General features: G+C 39.3%; 1 protein-coding gene across 3 annotated transcripts in view; it reads left to right on the top strand.

Annotated features, from left to right (window-relative positions):
• Positions 1 to 16,814, top strand: part of ZZZ3 (zinc finger ZZ-type containing 3) — a 123,906-nt gene that overhangs the window by 82,241 nt on the left and 24,851 nt on the right. Inside the window, exons 4-8 of one of the 3 annotated variants that reach the window (XM_019501471.1) lie at positions 12,221 to 12,359; positions 14,279 to 14,426; positions 14,653 to 14,771; positions 15,101 to 15,172; positions 15,403 to 15,504. In XM_019501471.1, the coding sequence (XP_019357016.1) occupies positions 12,221 to 12,359; positions 14,279 to 14,426; positions 14,653 to 14,771; positions 15,101 to 15,172; positions 15,403 to 15,504 (580 nt within the window). Of the gene's footprint in view, positions 1 to 12,220; positions 12,360 to 14,278; positions 14,427 to 14,652; positions 14,772 to 15,097; positions 15,173 to 15,402; positions 15,505 to 16,814 lie in introns of all 3 variants that reach the window. The other 2 variants (XM_019501470.1, XM_019501472.1) reach the window with 2 other exon arrangements.

The following is a 16,814-nucleotide window of genomic DNA, read 5'->3' as shown; positions in this document are numbered from 1 at the left end:
ACTTTTTTTCTACATGAATTTGGAGGTCACTAATACAATATATACAACACACTAATCCTTATTTTAGTCCCAACAGTTATGAGATGGTTTTTTGAGTAACTCAAAAGAACACCTCAAATTGATCTGTAAGGGCACTGACAGATGTGGGGAAAATAACCCCAAAATAGCACTTTACCAGAAGAGGAACTGTGCCAGTTTGACCCATCTCCTCAGTATCTGCATATATCACAGGCTTCAGTGGGGCTTTTTGGCGCTTTCAATCAGCTATTAGATAAAAGTGCCAAAAAGCCCTGCTGAAGTGCATGATCTATACAGGCACTGGTTAGCTGGGTCAAACTAACACAGTTTCTCTTCTGGGCGTACACTGCACTTGGTATGGTGGTACATCGAGCTGAAACTCAAGCGCTGTTTTACTTTTTTCCCCAAATGTCTGTCAGCAGCCAAAATAAACAGAGAAGAGACTTCTTGTGTTGCCTGAGAGCCAGTAGATGGCAATAGAGCAGAGATTTAATTTAATGTTCTGAAAAAATGAAGCAGGTTGTTTTGGGATTACAATCAGAAAAATACATTCCAAAACAAGCCATATTTTAAAACATATTTTGTAAATATATCTAACTATATTTTTTGACAAACTGTTGTTACTCTTTCATTTAAAATCATACATACAGATGCACAGTAGGAGGAAATGGGATAATCAGTGTTTCAAATCTGATAAAACTGAAATTATTACTACGCATTTGTTTAAAACCCTTGATCCCAAAACTGATGACTGTTCTTAATGTAATGCAAACTATTGTTAGATAACCACTGAAATGGAGAGATGGAACATAGCAACCGGTCAGGTATACAGCACAATATTGGGTGGAAAAAAAGATTTTTATTTTTTTATCACCAAAATCTATCCCTTCCAAAAGGTGCATTGAGACAGGATGTGGCTGACAGCATCACTCCTTTTTATAATGTCTCTCCTGAAAAGTACTCAAACAGTTATTTCAGAACCAGTACATAGAATACATACTTTATTTCTACACATATATCTATATTTGACTATTTAAAAATATCTTCTCCTTTGGGTAATTGTGCACATGCATACGCTCACTTGTAGGTAGGTCTACCAACCAATAAGCTTGGATTGGAGATTCTTTTCCATATTATTAGCCATAGAATATTCTCTAGTTCCTAGGAGTACCTCTTTGTTAAGTGGGTAGGTGGTGCTATGCACGTTCCACTCCTTTCCCTTTAAACGCTTGACTAGAGACAGAGCTGCCTGCTTGTCTGTCCTAGTGGCTTGCAATACCAATTCTTTCGTCTTTTATTTTAAGTTTATTTATTTATTTATTTATTTATTACATTTCTAACCACCTTTGCCATTCTAGGAAGTCTGTTTTAAAAGTTCTTTTTTTTCTTTGGGGTAGCCTGCAGCTCTCAGCTATTGCTTGTTATCTTTACCTCCTGCAGATCTCTCCCTTTCTTTGTGACAAACCCATGAAGCACCAGAATTTTATGGCTTTATCAAGAAAATCACTTGGTTTGTTTGACTTAGCCTTTATTGCCTTTGTCTCTTTATTATACTCCTTCAGTGGAGTTAGGGGACATCCATTTTTTTGACCAATATCCTTGTCTGGGCTTCTGGCTTGCCCTTCATGTGATGGTCTGATCCACGTTTCTGACAGCTGTATATGATATTCTTCTTCCTCAGGGACAGCTGTATCTTCCTGTTTAAGGCAGGAACAGAATAGATGAGTTCTTTGGCTCTACATCCAGTCTGTAGTTCAGAGGTGTGGTGATAAACCTCGCATCATTACGCCTACTAGCCTAACACTGTCGGAATTTATACCCTTGCCTGCTCCTCACCGAGATCTAGCTCTCCAACCAAAGGCAGGTGGGGGAAGCCTTTGTCCTTCATTACATAGTCATGACACTATTTGCAAAGTGCCTTTATGAGGGAGATGAGATCCCTTGACCCAGATGAGATGGATAAGGCTCCTGAAGACCTGGGAATGCCAAACCCACTACTATTTTCTGCCTTCAGAATTTCTCAGTCATGAAGGATGCCTGCAGAAGCTTGGAGAGGCTTAGAGATGGACACTTTGGTGCCATTGAGCACAACATCTGTGGATCAGGGTATAAATGACCAAGAAACCAATCCCACTCAGGATTCAATGAGACAAGACTCCTCAGTTTCCCTGATGGACAAGGGTCTAGCACTCTCACCAAAGACACTGGCAGTCCTTGAGTGCACTTATACACAGATGATGCTAGCAGTTGGGTGGATAGTATCTTTCTCCTCATGATGCTAAGGCAGCCTGTACCTGGCACTGATGGCCTTTGTAGACTTCTAGGGGCCTCATACCCTCTGGCAACATATTTGAGTAGCACGGTCCCCAGACCTGGTGCTGTCACGTGACATGGTCTTCCTGCTCTTCTCAGCACAGACTCCCTCTTGAGCATTGGAAGAGCCCTTTTGTTCAGAGTGCAGATCAAGTTTTTCCAGTGTATAGATCATCACTACACCCTGTGCTACTATACTCGATGTTAACTTTGGATGGATTGGCCCACTGCCCCTAACTTTTTGGCAGAATTGTCTGAGATACCCACTGATACCAGTCTGGCCATGGGGATTTCAACAGATACTTCCATAATATGTTCCCCCTCTGGCATTATGACTGTTCAGTCTCTGGACTAGAAATAAAAGCCCTTCTTTCCAGGTACCACCTCATGTCAATTAATACCCTGACCAGGTGTACTGGGTGACTCATTGAATTGATTTCAAGAGGTGCCACCTTTTTAAGGATTCTCTAGAGAAGTCCCTTAAGAAGAAATGGTGAGTCGCACTCCTTGGTAGACTTGCATTACCATTACTGTGATCTGCAAGGGTGTCCTTACCCATAATGAGGCAGTCCTGGATCCAGCTAACACAACTTCGCAAACCTCTACATCTTTGCAGCTCCAGTGCCAGGACAGAAGATAAAAAAATAGTTTCCTCCAGAGATAACTGAGCACATGTGACTCGCCATAACCATCATTCCTTCCTCCCCTCTCCAGATCTGGCATGCCTTGTGGCTGGGGAAAATGCTGCTGTATGAAGCCACTGAATGATTTTGAAGTGCACCACTCAGGAGGTGTATCAGGGAACTGTATATCTGTCTGGCAGCTAAAATGCTATATTTTTTTAAATATTGTAAGCCTACTGCACCTGGAAATGTTTTAGATGTTATGTTGTCCACACCCTGGGAAACTGGACCAGTTTGGTAAATGGATCATTTTCTCCACAAGCCTCCAGTTCAGAATTGCTAAGTATCAGGCCCTCCTGATTCATTAGAATTTTTGGGTCTATGAAAAGATAGCAGAACTGGTGAAAGTTCAAGTACCATTCATACATGTTGCAAAAGATTGTCTCAGCACTTACTGCTTCTGCAACACCAGTGCTGGCTTCTTCTTACCAATGGAACTGTTTACTTGGTGCAGTAGTTCCACTGGCACAGCCCCCAGCCATGTGTCACTAGCCCATAATTTAGTGGGCAGGCATGTCATAAATTAGCCTCACGCCCTCCCTGGGTGCCATTACAATAATCTTCCCCAGTCTGATCTACTTCTCTGCGTTCTGCTCCTTGTTTTTTCTGCCCCTGTGTTTCCTGCCCCCTGTACTGTGACCTGTAGGTTGGCCATTCCTGGCATAATCCACCCCTAAACAAATGGTTTGATGATGCACTCCAAAAATGCAAACTGTTTGTTGCCCACCTGCAACTCCAAAACCACAAGGTCCCTTTTTGTCCTGCAAGAGCCCTTGCTATCTTAGAGCAGTGAGCCCTATGTGTGGTTAGTGAGTGGAATATGCCCAGCCCAGCATCCCAGTGTGATGTTCCTGCAAGTGACATATCCCGAGCAGTCTCCTAGAGGTCTGTCTGCACGTCACCAAACATGTCAGAATGGAAGCCTTTTGGCAGGGGGGATGTCAAATGGCTGAGTTGTCCATCAGTCAGTTTTTGCAAAGGGCAATATCTAGGCTATTCCAGCCAAAAGAGCTGTCTTCTGGCTTGTGGGGCTCCTCACGGGGCCAAAAATTGGAGCCAAAAACTGCCACTGATCATTCTGTGGCCAAATTCCTGGGTCTGTAAGGAACCCCTCGGGCTGAGCCGTGTCATTTGTCCTGCAGAATTGGAAATTTGGTGGCAAGGGGAGAGGCAGCTACTGTGGCTCTTGAAAATACAAATAGCACTTCCATTGCCAAATTTCTGGCCTGATGTGGCCAGAGGAGTTTAACAGCCCTGGCCTAAGGGGACTTGAGACTCGCTTTCATATACATGGGTACTGCTTTGAAGTCACCCAACAGTGAGAATATGTATGTGGATAATTACCAAAAAGAAAAAATGAAACTACTTATCAATAACTGGAGTTCTTTGAGTACCTGGAGTTCTTACTCGTATGCACATTCAAATTCCATTCTCCTCCTCCTCTTCCTCAGAGCCAGCTTGGTACAGGACTCTGCTGTTAAGAGGATATGGAGGAGCAGAAAATAGACACTGCAGTAGAGCTCAGGCTGTAAGGCACACCCACAAGTGAGAATTTGTATAAGGACAGTACACCTTGACGAACTCTAGTTACTGGTAAGTAACTGTGGTGTGCGTATAATTAGATCACGGATGACATTTGACTAACTGTTCTGGGCCCCAGAGATAACTGCATTCAAATGATGAGAAGTTGCTGTTGTCTTACTAAAACCATATTTTCAACAAACATTGCCTATCCCAAAGCCAGAGGCATCATATGCATATACATATCTCCTGGTCAGATTTGGTAAATATTGTCTAATATTTTAAAGAGCCACAGCTCCTTTTGCTTTCATTAAATTATTACTAAGTAAGCAATTGTGTTGTTAAATAGTGTTGAGAAAAGCTGAGTTTATTAGCTCCTGCTGGTGAAAGTATAAACTTTGCTTAAGATAAACACCTTCCCAAAAGCATAATTCATTTTTACTTGAGGTGAGCTTCAAAGTAATATTACTCTCCCTAAGCTTTGGGCCTACAGCGATATTTGAAGATGCAAAATTGAGAGAGGCCTGTGCATAAAATTAGGGAAAACTCCTGAACTGAGGGATCATAGCATTTCCTCATCTGTTTAATTTTAGTGCGTCTAAATGATGGTATTAATTTTGAAAATGCTCTATAACAGAGATGGGAGCAGTGCATATGCTTCTTTGCTCCCATGCATATGTGCTGAATACCAGGCTTTGTAGGAGACCTTATTTTAGAGGGAAGAGAATTTGGCATGCTTTATGCCCTTCTGATGAATATGGCAATTTTGTTTAACACTATGACCAGGTAAGAAGTATACTCTTGTCATTGAGGTTTATCATAAATTCAGAAACTAGTTTGAGGTATAATTTTATACTGAAAACAAACCTGAAATATGCATAGTAAGATCCTTTAACCAAATTTGTTTTAAAATGGGCATTAAAACTGTACACACATTACATACAGAGCCAGATTAATCCTTTAGTGGGCCCTAGGCAAACAAACTCGTGGGACCCAACTTTTTTCACTCAATAACTATAATATTGTAAATTAAGCAGAGCTGGAGAGCCCTAGACATGTTCCTAGTTTGTCTACGCGTTAATCCGGCCCTGGTTACATATGGCTTTGCAGAAAAGCACTTAAACCTATATTTAACTTTTGTCCTATACTGACTTAAGGTAGTCCTTAGGGAAGGATTTTTCATGGAAAGCAGAGGCTGTTGACAATTAATGCTTGTGCTTGTGTAACTTTAAATGTGAATCCCTAGGATTAGGGAACTTCACATCTGAAGACCTTTAGTCATGTGACTAAAGGCTATAAGTGTAAGAGTGATGTTGTAGCCAACATTGGCACCTCTGCCCTCCACCTGGTTTGGAGTGTGTGCTGTAGTGTATTGAAGCCGTGAACTGTAAGTGTAAGAGTGATGTTGTAACCATCATGGTCAAGAAGTTATGCAAAGCAGGGATTTCTTAGGGTGATATCTTTTACTGGACCAACTATGTAGCTGGGATGAAGTTAGACAAGCTCAGGTCAGATCTGAAGAAGAATGTCCTGATTTGGAAGCTTGTCTAGCTTCATCTTAACTACATAGTTGGTCCAGTAAAAGATATCACTCTAAAAAATCCTTGCCTCTTGCAGGATTTATAGAGGAAGGTAAGCAAAGTCTAATAATTATGCTGCTGAATATAATAGGAAATGTGTAAAAATGGTTTCTCTCCACTCTTCATAGACTGAGTTTCAAACCAGTTCAGCTTGCCTAAATTAATGACTCTAACCATTCTATTTGTTTAAAGGATCCCTCATTCCTGTTCAGGAGGCATTTTTATATGTTATATTCTATATTTTTATATGATATGCACAGGTAACATTTTGCTTCCTGGCAAGAAAGTGATACAGATCTGTAGCATGTGGTATCAAATCTATGAGAGGTAGAGGGGAAAAAAATAGTTTACTACAGTTGTTTTACTCACGTATATGATGTGTCACACTCCAGTTGGCTATCTGTTCTGAGTGGAGGCCAAAACAGCCAAGGAAGGATTTAAAATTGTAGATTGATTAGGAATGCAACACTCTTAACCCTTTCTCTTGCAGTCAAGGAATTTGACATGTTTTCATCTATGAAGCCTATGCAACATCTACTGTGACCTTTAGAGGGGAGATTGATGGTAGAAATGGACTGGACAGAATGGGAGATCAAGGGAAAGGAAAAATTAATGGGAGCCATAAAACAGCATGTCAGCATATACACAATTCCAAGTTTCATATGTGTGATTCTGTATAGTGAATAATTGAACAAACATCATACCACATAGTGTATTTTCAAAAAACACTGGTTTCTTTCAAAAACAAACAAATGTCTGCTTTTTTTAATATTAAGTACGTCTATCATAAGGGATGATGAGGACAGTAATTATGAAATAAGTATTATCAGTACAAAAAATATTTCTTTACTAGAATGCAATACTTTAAAAGTACAATTTAATCAATTTCAAACATAAAGGACTTGACATTTCTATTTTAAATTCAATTTTCTGATCTGTAATTAACCTAATATAGGCTTATTTTAGATTTAGTCATTTCATGTATACTTGGGCCAAGAATTAAAGCACTTACTTATTCACTTAATTATATAGATTAGGTTCACTTGGAAAGGGTGTTAATATTTTTTAAAAATATTGTAACATGAAACCTGCTATTAGAGTTTTTGAACTGAGAAAGTGCTAGTGTTAAGAATCGTATTGAGTTTGAATGTCAGTTTATTGACTAAGTAGCGTTCATTATATCTACTATCTGCAAGTGTGTTGTGAGGTTAAAAAAAACATAATACGGGGAATTGTGCTGGTAAATCAATACTCCCATTCTGAAGCATTCAAAATTGGCTTAAATATCACAAGATTAAAAAAAAATGAGGTTCTTTTAATTTGCCTTTTGATTTTTGAATTTTTGGGATACCCATTTTCGAACTTCTCTTAGGTACTGCGAGACCAAGGACCTACCCCTTTTCTCAGTTTTCTTCCTTCCTTCTTTGACAGCTCTCATTTTCGTGTAATAGGAGGCTTCTGGTAGCCCGGGACTTAATCAGAAAACAGAAGTTAAATTATACTTTCCCCTAATGAATATTCATAATCTCCAAATAGGAGCAAACTTTAGTAGAAACTGAAAAACTTTCCTGGGAAATATATTTATCTGAATAATTTGCTTGGTAAGCCTTTGTTTTGTTTAACACATTTCATGTTACAGCTGCATGACTAAAGGTCTTCAGATGTGAAGTTCCCTAAATTCTTCTCTTGATATCCTCTTAATGTTCTGGTCTTCATAGATAAGAGGGGGATCATTTGCAAATCAATGATCTTTCAGCCCTTGTTGAGCCAGTTATGCATATGATCAGATTTTGATATTGGTTGGGGGAAGCTGTTATAGAGTTTTCTAGTTTCTTTAGGACAAATCCATATTAAATTGACTCAAACTCCTCCTTTGTTAATGCCTTGACTTGTAGCCAGGAATTAGCGTGCTTTTAAAGTAATGTGCTGCTTGGAGTAATTTTGAGTAACTTTTTTCTTAAATATTTTACAGTGTGATTGATCACAATGACTGTTTTGTTTCTTTTTCTTTTGAAAAACAGCTGTTTAAATAGTCTAGGGAAAACATTTCAAGATGTTCAGGAGTGGGGAAGCTGTTTGAAATCTTAATAAAAACTGTTTGGAATTTCGTGTTTTCAGTTTTTCATGTGTGAATGGTCATGAAAGTGAAGAATTAAAAGAATGGCTCAGAGCTGCAAGTAATGGTGCTAACAAACTTGTTATAGTTTTGGTAATACAGTTTAATCTTAACCAGTAGCACCTGGAAATCCAGTCCTAAATTGGTCTGAAGCAGAGATTAGCTGCACACACAATTGTTGTGCAGTGATCTGAATGCCAGAAGTTGACTAAGTGTAGCACTTAAAGGGGGCCCTTTCTAGTGCTAACAAAAGTCAGTGGGAATGCTCCCACTGACTTCCATGGGCATTGGATGAAGACCATACACAAGTGTTTTGTGCAGATTTCGTAACTGCATATCATGGAATCATGCAGTTATGGCCAGTAAAGGGAGGAAGAACTTGAGTCATCTTTCTCTCTCTTCTTTCTGAAATTAACAGGGAAACGTATAGATTTATTTAATGGAATCTGAAGTATTGCTTATTTAAGTAATATTTTGGTTTTCAGGCATATTGCTTGGTATGTATAGAAAAAAAACACTCTTTCCCCCAAAATAAAATAGTGTCTTATTGTAGTGAACATAAGAGGTGCCGTACTATGTCAGAGCAATGGTCCACCTAGCCTTGTATCCTATTTCTGATGGTGGCAAAGGTGGATTCTTTAGAGGGAGAGCACTGAACCAAAGGGATATATTCATTACCCTCTCTGGCATCTAATGTTACCGGTTTAGAGATGCCAGAGGAAACATTTCCAACCATTTTGTTCAACAGCTATTAATAGATCTATCATATATGAATTTGTCTAGTGCCTTTTTGAACCTGGTTTATACTGTCTGCCCCCACGACCACCTGGGGCAATGAATTCCGTAAGTTAATTATGTGTTGCCTAATGAAGCACTTTCTCTTGTTAGTTTTAAAACACTCTTGTACTAAGTTCAGTCTGTGCTAACTCATCTAGTATTCTGGGAGCTGGCAAGTAAGAGTTCCCTGTTCACTTTGTCTATACCCTTAGTGATTTCATAGACCTCTATCATAATCCTGCTTGGCCTTCTCCTTTCCAGACTAAAGAATCTTAGACTGCTTAGTCTCTCCTGGTATGGCAACTGCTCCATACCCCTGATCATTTTGGTTGCCTTTCTCTATGTTTTCCAGTTCTACTACATCTTTTTTGAGATGCAGAGACCCAGAACTGTACACAGTATTCAAGATGTGGGAGCACCATGAATTTGTATAATGGCATGATGATGTTTTTCATTTTCCTGTCTTACAGTGCCCAAATCTTATTGGCTTTTTGGTCACTGCAGCACACTGAGCTGATGTTTTTGGACAACTCTCAGGAAGAGACCTTGGAGTCATTGTAGAGTTGTAACAGGATTGTGTAGGTATAGTTGAGGTTCTTTTTCTCCAAGTATATTACCTTGCATTTGTTGATACAGAAGTTCATCTGCCATTTTTTTGCGCGCTTACTTAGCTTGGTGAGATCTTTCTGTAACTTCTCTCTGTCAGCTTGGGATTTAACTACCTGGAATAATTTAGTGTCATCTGCAGACTTGGAGATTCCATTATGTATCACCATTTCCAGATCATTGATGAAAACGTTGAATAAAACTGAGTCCAGCACAGATCTCCTTCGGACCCCATTTTTGATCTCCCTCCATCCTGAGAAGTGACCATTTAGCCCTGTACTTTGCTTCCTACCGTTTAGCCAGCTCTCAGTTCACAAAAGAACCTCCTCTCCATTCCTGTGGCAGTGCAGTTTTTTAAAAAGCCTTTGTTGAGGGACATTCCCCAAAGTTCTTTGAAAATCCAAATATATTATTTTAGCTGGATACCCCTTGTTCACATGCTTGTTTACACCCTAAAGTAACTCCGGTGAATTGGTGGGGCAGGATTTTCCTTTACAAAAATTGCTGCCTCTTCCGCAGCAGATTATATTTGTCCATGTGACTACTGATCTGATTTTTTATGGATTCTACCAGCTTGCCAGGGATGCAAGTGAGACTCATTGATCTGTAGTTCTCAGGATCACCTCTTGAATCTTTCTTGTAGATTGGTGTTATGTTGACAAACTGCTAGAGTCCGCTCGAAATTATAGTTTACATGCTATTGCAGTTTTGCAACTTCACCTTTGAGTTTCTTCAGACCTCTCAGGTGAATGTCATCTGGTCAGCATAATGTATTAGTATTACACTTATTAATTCTTATTTCTTCTGGTATCACTTCAGTGTGATCCAACTCGTCAGACTTGTCTACTAGGAAGGATTGATCTGGCATGGGAATTTGCTTAGTATCTTCTGCATTAAAGACCGATACAAAAAATTCACTTAACTTCTCTGCTATGACCATGTCATCCTTGAGTGCACCTTTTACACCTTCATCATCTAATGGTCCCACTGATTCACTGGCTTCATGCGTCTGATGTGTTGTAAAAAAAAAAAAGTTTTTATTATTAACTTTAACATCTTTTGCTAGATGATCCTCAAATTCTTTTTCATGAGGAGACTGCAGACCTGATGGCATGGATTTTGGTTTATGTTGCTGTCTTTACTATTGCTGCATTTTTATACTAACATGAGTAGAAAACTGACAGGCTTGCAAGTGTTTTAACTGTGGAAAACTATACCTTTAAAGATGCACCACAAGAATATGAGGACTGAGGTTCTTTTTTGTCATCTGGCACATGAAAAGCCTGTGCTGATATGTACATGTGAAGGCCTTATTCAATTCCCACTATTGCCTACGGAAGGAATTTCATTGACTACTTAACATTTGCTGAAATTCACTTTGTGTTGGCAAAAGAGCAACACAAGAAGGAAAAGAAAATGTACCAATCTTGCCGGGGCGGAAGTATTGGCAGCATTGGGACAATATGTATGGGTGCCTCCACACAACTCAGAAGCATAAATAAAATAAAATCAAATAATAAATGTTTTTCAGGGGCAACAGACAATGACTTTGTTAGTTCTACCTACTGGCAGTGGTATTGGTTTTCTGACATTTTATTCTTAGACCATTATTTCCATTGTATACGCTGTTTTAGAAACAGGATAAAAAGATGGGTATTAAAGTAGTTCATTAAAAAAAAATATGGAACTAAACTGGTAATTGTATGAGGACAGACCAGTAGAGAGGCATTTTTAGCCAATTCTTATTAAAACATTAACAACTAGAACTATACAGTTAATAAAAGCAGTTAAATCATATTATTTGAAGATGCATGTTACAGTAATTTGTCATATCTTTCACACAAAATTAACTGATGGAAGGTAGTTTAGGAAGAATGTGTTTAATGGATTATCTTGATTATCTTGAGCAATTATTGAACTGATCTACATGCTGGAAAGCAGCATCATGTTTGAGCCCAGTATTTTTTTATTTTTGGTTTTGCCTTTTGTAACCTTATAAAGGGTATAAATAAACTCTTGCATATTTTATTTTTGTCCTTATTTGTTTCTTGGTGTTTTATCCATCTTAATGAATATGCTATTTTCATCTGAAGTTGCTACAAAATGCTCTGTTTGTGGACGTGACTATTTTGATCATTCTTTTCCACCCTCCAGGTGGTAAAGGGACATGGAACCACTTGTCTTGTCTTGGGCTGGAGGGAAACTTATTTTGAAGTAAGGAAAAACATTAAGTCAGGAATTCCTTCCCCCACTGCCCCCTCCTTCCACTTCTCTTTTGAGCAAAGCTTGTTGCCTGTAGCTCTTGGGAAAATCAGGAAAGTTGTCTCATTGTTCTGTAGACAGGCTTTTAAGAGCAAAACTGTTAGAATAAGGATTTGAGATTAACAGCTCCTGAATTTTCTGTTTTGTTTAGTGTGTTCTTCATCTAACTATTTAAACATGAGTTGAGACCTTTTTTGTTCTAGTATAATCATTGCTAAACTATTTCAGATAAGTTTGCAAGAGATTACTTAGGCCGTAGCGAATGATAGCTAGAACTTATTTTGGGGTTTTTAAATTTTTTTTGCTAGAAAAATTTAGTGAGATGTTTTCCTTTGTCTCTGTAGTTATCAGAGACTGTTACAGACGATTGCTGTACTCGAGGCTCAGCGCACTCAAGCAGTTCAAGACCTTGAAAATTTAGGCAGACACCAGAGAGAAGCACTGAAGAATCCCATTGGATTTGTGGAAAGACTCCAAAAGAAGGTATATAATAGGCGTTTCTAAAATTTTATTTAAAAATGTTTTGATAACCAATAATTCATCACCTGTAAAAGCTAATTTACACAGGCATGTCCAGGGTTAAGACAAGCAAGGTTCTTTGAGTCGATGTGATATCTTTTATTAGATCAACTGAGTAGTTAGAAAAAAGTTTTTAGCAAGCTTTTGGGTACAGTCACTCTTCTTCAGGCATAAGGAGTCTCTGCTGTATAGGGTTAAAGTTCTTCAATGAGAGAACGTTATCCTCTTCAGGCTTGAGGGTGCTTAAATACTGTCAAATATAAGCATTTTTAAAGATTTTGTGGGTATAGTTTCAATTGGCGTGTAGGATACATTTCACTGGAGTCTGGAATTCTTGCTCTTACACCTCTGACACGCACAGACTTTTTATCATGTCTAGAAGTCCCGTGTTGATATAAGAGGGAGGTGGTTTGCTGTGCTAGCCAGAAGTCAAGCAGAAGAAAGGACTGGTTGGTGCCTTAGAAACTAACTGGCTCAGAGAGGCATAAGCTTTGACAGCTGTGAAAACTTATGCCTCTCAGAACCAGCTAGATCAGTGGTTCCCTATCTGGTACACCAATGGTACTCAGACAACCTGTCAGTAGTACATGTTAACAGATTTATTATAATTACTTTATATGACAGAAATGTGCTGGTGGTGCATAAGGTTGAACTGAAATATTTGGTAGTGGTACCTATGGTTGTATCATTTGAAATTGGTGGTGCACAATGTTTTAGAGTTTGGGAGCCGCTGAAAGGAGATATTCTGTAGGGCATCAAAAAGAAATTGTGGATTTTGTCACCATAAATGCTGTGATGTGGTTGAATTCCTTTTTATGTCCAGTACTTACTAAGTGGAGGCTGGGTAGGGAGAACAGTTCATAAACTTGCAAACAAAATGAGTTCTAGAAAGTCTGCCACAGACCAGCACTGCGCCAGGGATTGCTCCAAAGCAGCATGCAGGTGTGAAGGAGGAGGAAAATGAATTTTGGTGAAGACAGATTTCAAAAAAAGTTAGAAAAGGGATAAAAGGGAAAGAAGGTTTTTAAGGGTTTTACTCAGTTCCTTACTGGTGTCTTTTTGTCTGTTTGTTTATAAGTAAAAGCAGTGTTTGGCTTTGTAGTATGACAGCAATGAATCCTGCTTCAGTATAGGGTGAGCTGTGTACTTTGAGATGCCCTTTCCTTGGCTTTTAGGGTCTTTGGTCTGAGCGAAGGTCATTGAAATCAATAGTTGCCCTTTCATTGACTTTTGTGGTGCTGAATTGAGCTCTAAGCAAGTTGTGACAGATTCATTTGGTATCGAAGCATTGGGCTCTAACAATCATGTTGGTCAAACCTGGACTATTAATGCCAGTTGCAAAGCATTCCATGTATTTTCCTGTCTAGAAATAGAAGAAATAATGTCAAATAGTTAATATGTGAATGTAAAATCATTGACCCTAGAATAACATGGGCATTGCCAGCAATTGTATTCTGAGCAGCAAATAGCAAAATCAGTTTAACAATGAAAGTGCAGCATAAAACACACACTCATTTTTTGTTTTAGTTTGCCTTAGTTTGCCAAAAAGAGCACAAGTCTGGGTATACAATATGCTTTTTTTGTAGTATTTAACAAACTGATCAGATAGCTAGTAACAGGATATGAAAATTGGAAGCACTTGATTGTAACTGTGCAGTGTAATTTTAAACTCCATGTCCAGTAAGCCATTATTGACTGTGCTGCTGCATATTTTATACGCCCTGCTGTGTACTGCTCTTTGAAAATGTTTTTCCATAGAAAAGTATGTGCTATCTGGTACATTTGAAGTCCTGCTGTTTGCTGAAAAGAGATTCAGGGTTTATATAGCCAACTTGGATGTGCAGTGAATGCATTAAACAACACTCTTATTCTTATCCTTTCAGGTTGATATGGGGCTTCCATATCCTCAAAGGGTTGTCCAGCTACCTGAGATTGCCTGGGACCAATACACCACCAGCCTTGGAAACTTTGAGAGAGAATTCAAAAACCGAAAACGTAATAGTAGGAGAGTGAAGCTGATTTTTGATAAAGGTAAGCAGTTTTAGGGCATTTTGCCATAGCTCCAGAAACATTAGTTCAAGCCTCATGCTTGTGGTAAAAGCTGTGTGCCCAGCTGACCAAGCTATAATTAGGTATCTTCAAATCAGGCTGAGAAAAGGCTCTTTGACCTTTAATTTTTTTAAAAGTGTATTTTATAAGGAAAAAAAACCCCGTGTTCTATGTTGATTTAAGAATTTCTTTATTGCATTACTTATAGTAGGTTTACCCGCAAGACCAAAAAGTCCTTTGGATCCTAAGAAGGATGGAGAGTCTGTTTCATACTCTGTATTGCCTTTAAGTGATGGTCCAGAAGGTTCAACCAGCAGTCGCCCACAGGTAATTATTACTGTAAAGAAAGACAGAATTTTACAAAACAGTGTTAAGTAGTTTGTGGATTAGTACTGGATTACTTGGGTAGTTTTAATTGATTCTTTCTCCATTTTCAAATGTTCAAAAATTCACTTATAAAAGGACTCAGCGAAGTCATTTTTAATGTGATCAAGTCACAGACCTTTTAGTCCTCAGTCAAAAGAGCATTTCACATTTGTGGTTTTTTTGGGGTTTTATTTTGTTTTTCTTTACTTGGGTGGAAAAAGGGTTAAAGTCAAGTTATCCTAACTTTTTTTCTAAAGACCTATTCCATGTTATATACTGTATTTAAGCAGATGATAAGAGGGCGACTTTGCGATGAGACCAAACCCGAAACTTTTAACCAGCTGTGGACTGTAGAAGAACAGGTAATGGGAAACCCTAGCTAGCTTATAGACTATTTTGTAACTGTATAGTGATGATCACAAAAATAAAATCAAATTGTGTAGAAACATGTAAAAAACATAATGCTTAAAAATATGTGTACCTACGTATTCCTTTTTGGCACCAATTTGATTTTCTTTTTAGTGACAATGTCAGGTCTCTTCCAGGTAAGATGCATTCATTTTTTTTTTATGTTGTCATGTGTTTGATTTAGAAAAAACTTGAACAGTTACTCTTGAAGTACCCACCAGAGGAAGTAGAATCCCGACGATGGCAGAAGATAGCTGATGAACTGGGAAATCGAACAGCAAAACAGGTAAGCCCTGGAAGCTGTGAGGTTCTCATCTGCGTATTTCACTCAGTGATGGAGTCTCATGTGAGATTTGCCTTGCAAAAAGTCAGGTCAATTCATAAGAAAGGCACAAAGATTTTTTTAAAATGTTTTAAAATTAATGTAAGAAGCTGAGCTGTATGGAGAATTAAAACAGGAATTGCAGGAATTCACCAGGTGTTCCAGTAGGAAAAGATTTAGTTGCTTTGGGGAAATGTTGCTAAAAAGTTCTTTGGTTGGTTTGATGGCTATGCTGTGAAACTACTGACATCAATAGCTATATCCCAATAGTTGACGTGGCATGAATATTGGAGCTGTCCCTGGCCTACTTTTTAGAATTAGGAAAACAAAGATAACATTTAAAAAACCTGATAAATTTGTCAGTTCAGCTAATTCATACTTTTAAGAAAAAGTGAATCGGCAAGGTCTGTACATCTGAAACCTTCTCTACTAAGGGACCTGTTCTGAACAGCCTTAGAACCTTTTGTTCTAAGACTTAAATGTAGAATTTTAATAAATGCCTACAAACCATGACAAAGCTGCCAGGTCTAATTTCTGTTAATTAAAATATCAGAGTGTTTCTTTAACATTGTTTAGGAAGTAGAACGGCACCATTTCCTGATAGACTCAATTACTTTAAACTCTAGTGTTAAATTACAGGCAATCCTCAGACTTATGATGCAATTGGTTCCTGAAAACTGAGTCTTAGGTTGAAATGTTGCAATTTGGAACCAATTTTCCCATAGGAACAATGTTCTAAATGGCGGATTGGTTCCTTTACCATGCTCAACACAGCTGCCTCCAGCTGGTAAGTCTGTTCTGGTGGGGCATGGGGGCGCAGATCAATGCCCCTGCAGCAAGGGAAGGATTGGAGCTCGTGCTAGGCCAGGGGCTGGGGCAAGGGGCTGCCCAGCTGGGGAGGGGAGTGGGGTGTGGGGAGAGGGTGGGCAGCTCCTGCTGCTGTGGGCTGCCGGTCCGGGATCTGCTTGTCTGGTGGTTTGTCTGGCAGCTCTCTCTACTGTGCGCCACCAGTTTGGGAGGGCATGGGTGGAGGAAGGGTATGTGCCCACAGATCTAAGCGGGAAGGGCGGGGCCAAGGCTGAGGCAGTTTGCGCTCCAGGCAAGCGGCGGAAGACGCTGGAAGCAGGGGACATGCCCTCCTGCCACTCGCCCAGCTGTGGTGGAGTGAAGCCACTGCACTGCCTCTAGACAAGCGGCACACAGCAGCCGGAGCCACCCTGGCCTCCCCGCTTCTCCCAGACGAGCCACAGCTTTGCCCTGCCCCACCCTGGCTG

The sequence above is a fragment of the Gavialis gangeticus genome, unplaced genomic scaffold (genome assembly GCF_001723915.1).
Source record: "Gavialis gangeticus isolate Ggan-Ray unplaced genomic scaffold, GavGan_comp1, whole genome shotgun sequence".
Lineage (NCBI taxonomy): Eukaryota > Metazoa > Chordata > Crocodylia > Gavialidae > Gavialis > Gavialis gangeticus.
The sequence above is the reverse complement of the archived record's forward strand: the minus strand, read 5'-3'. Positions and strand labels throughout refer to the sequence as shown.